Consider the following 4,237-nt stretch of genomic DNA (forward strand, 5'->3'; position numbering starts at 1 on the left):
TTTATGTTGTTCAGATATATGTCTATATAGCTGCTTCTTTAATTTTTCTAATGCTATTTTTAAGGTTTTGTCTGCTGTAACAGCCAGAAATTCTTAATTTCTAAGAATTTCTAATAAATAAAGTTAATTCTTCAAACATATAATATAAAGGGATCTCATGATGCAAAAAAGCAATTATTATTTGCTGATGAGGATAATTTTGATAATATATTCATAATAACTTTAAACGGATTAACGGCAACAAGCTGCTATATCCTCCCCAACACCAGGGGGCAGTGTTCAGTACACTGTTCAGCTGTTTACTTCCTTGTAAACAAAATGGAAGCAGTTGCAATCATTTAGCGTGAAACATCCCAGAAAAAACCCAGAAAACTTCACTTTTCAGCCGTTAAAATCGACAGGAGTTACAGATCGGTGATGTAAGAGCTAAATTTGTTCTTTGAGGTGAAATCAGGAAGAATTTATGAGCGACAATGCGTTAAATTAGGATTCGTTTAGCTTAGGTTAAGATTTTTACCTTAAATTGTGCAGAGGAGTCATTTTTGTGCCATAACCTCGTAGTTTCGAGTTTTAACCTTCCTCTTACAGTTTGGGACAAACATCACCAAAATGCGGAGAGGTGTCGGCGCCGGGGCGATCGCCAAAAAGAAGCTGGCTGAGGTAACGCTGTAACTCAAAGCGGTGATTCAAGAGGAGTTATTGCCTCACATTAGCCATATGTGTATTATCTTTATTCCAGCTGGCAGGAGGTATTTAAAAGCCAACGTGAGCCGCAGATATTTTTTATTGCCGTGGTTTAATTTTAGCAGAATACATCTGCAAAAGCCATTTACTGCTGCTTCATCATTTAGTAATGATGATACCAGGAATTAGTTTGTAATATGCAGGTTAATGTGGGCAAAAGTATCATAAATATCTCTAAATAATGTCAGCCTTTATTTAAATGCACTTGGTAAGCAGTTAACCCGTATTTACACACATTAAAACCGCCTGCCAATGATGAGTGTAGAAACTGGAGCAACATTTTTCTTATCTCACTTGTACTTTTTTTGTTTGTTAAGGCCAAATACAAAGAAAGAGGAAATGTTCTGGCTGAGGATCAAATAGTGCAGGTGAGTTTCTGTGAGTTTTGTCTGCGAAGTGAAACCATTGTCCGTAAATTAAACCATGAATTGTGTGATTATTTGTTTTCACCCTTGTGTTAAATTTAGTATAATTATTTATCTTACTGGCTTACTGACACACTCCTTTAATGCAAATTGGTGGCCTCAAATAGCAATAAATGCACTTAATTTATTCTAGATTGTCGCCTTTTGCTTACTGATTAATCAAAACATATATAATAATAATACTAAATAGTTTCTATTCTTTCCATTGAAAAGTTTTGCTTTGTCTTTTTTAATTTAATATTTTTGTTTTGGAGTTTTTGTTTCATTAAAATCAGATGGTATTGTAATTGGTTCAGATTCTGTGACCTTGTGGTGAGCTATTTTTTAATGTTTCAAAAATAAAATATTTTGAATAGGAAATTTGCTATCAGTACCAATAAATTATGAAAATAAGTCCCAATTGAAGCCCCAGTTTTACAACTGAACATTTTTTCCCTTTTTTGCTAGATGTCCAAGCAGCTAGAAACTTTCAAGACCCACCTGGAAGAATTTGCCAGCAAACATAAACAAGAGATCCGCAAGAACCCACAGTTCAGGGTCCAGTTTCAGGAAATGTGTGCCACCATCGGTGTTGACCCGCTTGCATGTGAGAATGATTTGGGATATAATCAGCATATGTTTTGGCATATTAGTGGCATTAGAAATAAATAAATAAATAAATAAATAAAGGGACTGGATGGGGATCCATTCAGAGAATATGGTCAGAACTTTAGAGATCAAAGTTGTAAATCTGAATGAAAAAAAAGTGAAGTTCACAATACAAAACTTGGAAAATTGTGTTCTTTTTCTACATAGACCCAAATTAATTCACTTTACAAGTTAAATTTGGAAAAAAAATCATGCTGTATGAGAGCAAAATTTTCAGGCTGTTTCAGGTCTGTTTTCTTCTGCTTATCCAAGTGACGTAACCTTTTCTGTGCTGTTTTTATTTTTTGTTTTCCACAGCTGGTAAAGGGTTTTGGTCTGAGATGCTCGGAGTTGGTGACTTCTACTATGAACTCGGTGTGCAGATCATTGAAGTGTGCCTTGCCCTGAAACATAGAAACGGAGGTTTGTATGCAGAGTAGCTGTGAATAGTCCCCCCAAAAAACGTTTTTCTCAGCCTCAGTAGAAAACATAAGGTCAAGGAAATATCTGAAAGAGAACTTTTAAGGACTGAGAGAATCAGACTGCACTTACACAAGACTCCTTAATTATGTTGGGCCTGCTTTCATAAAGGCTAGTTCAGTGTATCCTCTGCTAAATGCGGTAAATAAGAAACACAGAAGCACCTTTTCCTAGTATTTAGAGGATTCTTATTACAGCTGCAGATACTCCTGGGTCACTCAGTTAGGACCCTTCCTATTCAACAGTAACCTGCATCTTTATTTACCTGCAGCAGTCTGCTGGCATTAATATCTTAGACAGAGGTAACAGTGAATTGCAGAAAATCGAATCATGAACTGAATCCGGTAAGTATAACCCAGCTCTGAAATCACTAAATAAAGTCCCAATGTGTGTGTTTTCTTTCAGGGCTGATTACTCTGGATGAGCTCCATCAGAGAGTACTGAAAGGACGCGGTAAATACGCTCAGGAGGTTAGCCAGTAAGTATAACCAACCGAACATGTTGTATAGTATAGAAACATGTGCTACTGATCGACATAAAATGCCTTAAAGATGTTTATTTTTGGATTATTTAATGCCTGGACATCAACTTTAAATCACGTGGCTGAATATGTGCTTCCCAGGGATGACTTGGTCAGAGCCATAAAGAAACTGAAGGTGATGGGGAATGGGTTTGGGATGATTCCCGTTGGTGGTTCTTACTTGGTTCAGTCAGTCCCGGCTGAGCTCAACATGGACCACACTGTGGTTCTTCAGCTGGCCGAGGTAAGACGAAGCCAGAGTTCAGCATAAAGCAATCAGCAGCCTTGAAAAATAATCAATTGCTTGTTTTTACACCATCCTAAGGACTTCTTGTACTTTATCCTCCATCCTGAGGCCTTTATTACATTTTGGTTGTGTAACTTTCATGCCATTACATAATTCTTTTGGACAAACTCTACTTTGTTGCATAGTCCCATTTTTTTATTTCCATGAAGGCAGTCCGCGAATGTGATGCAGTAAAATAAACTTCGAGCCTTTATTTTATTGCCACCATGTATTGAAGGATCACAGTAGGGAGAGGTAAAAGGACAATGTTGAGGATTTTGTGTCTGAGATAAGGGCTTTTATTCTGAAAGGTGAGATCCCAGCTGTTTCTGGTGCTCTAATGTCAGTCTTCTTTTTGTTTGCAGAAAAAGGGATACGTCACAGTGAGTGAGATCAAGGACAGTCTAAAATGGGAGAAGGAGCGAGCGTGTCACGTGCTGGTGAGTACACAGGTCACTTTAACTGTGTGAGATTATATATCAAGGTCTGTGAGGAGCAGGGTACAGCCTGGCCATTGGCTGTTTCTTAATCATCCTTTAATCCTGCGCTACTTCAAACCGATCCGCTGTTTTCTTTTATTTGGGTTCTAAAATAACTGTTTCACTCTCCTTTGTCCTTTTCCCAGGATCACCTGCTGAAGGAAGGCCTGGCTTGGCTGGACTCTCAGGCAGCTGGAGAGGCACAGTACTGGCTGCCAGCGCTCTTCTCTGAGCTGACTTCCCGTGACGTCACACCGGAGGAGGCCAATCAGATGACACCTTAAGCTGTGGGAGGCCCCGGACCTGCAGCTTGAGGCTTGTTGGTAAACAAAATGTGCCCTGTGGGAGGAAGGTGGCTCATGTGACGGAGTTGGCTGAGGCTCTGGAGCTGGCGTGCAGCATGGACTCCCTCTGAGATCAGATTTTGGACATGTGGAGGGGAAACTTTCCAAAGAGTGCACTAATATTACCGCAGAGTCAGTGAAAGGGAGCTCCAGCCCACGGCAGAAGAATTCGGCTTATACTATCAAGGTTTTTGGGTGATTAGAAGAAAGTTCTTCCAAATGTATAAACGAGATAATTCTGTTTTGTTGCACATTTTTTATTATTCTGCAATAAAATGCACTTACATTTATTACTTGATATGACTTTTGACTCAAACTTGTTACATGTTCAA

At 38.8% G+C, this 4,237-nt stretch overlaps 1 protein-coding gene across 1 annotated transcript; it reads left to right on the forward strand.

Moving 5' to 3' along the window:
• Positions 1–288: 288 nt before the first annotated feature.
• snf8 (SNF8 subunit of ESCRT-II) lies at positions 289–4,203 on the forward strand. The gene is made up of 9 exons (XM_082544959.1): positions 289–419; positions 589–660; positions 1,062–1,112; positions 1,617–1,755; positions 2,115–2,219; positions 2,682–2,754; positions 2,899–3,040; positions 3,448–3,522; positions 3,708–4,203. Exons 2-9 carry the CDS (start codon positions 610–612, stop codon positions 3,843–3,845), a joined length of 774 nt encoding a protein of 257 aa, XP_082401085.1. The 5' UTR covers positions 289–419; positions 589–609; the 3' UTR covers positions 3,846–4,203.
• Positions 4,204–4,237: the final 34 nt, after the last annotated feature.

This window comes from Aulonocara stuartgranti (genome assembly GCF_965226115.1).
Source record: "Aulonocara stuartgranti genome assembly, chromosome: 8".
Lineage (NCBI taxonomy): Eukaryota > Metazoa > Chordata > Actinopteri > Cichliformes > Cichlidae > Aulonocara > Aulonocara stuartgranti.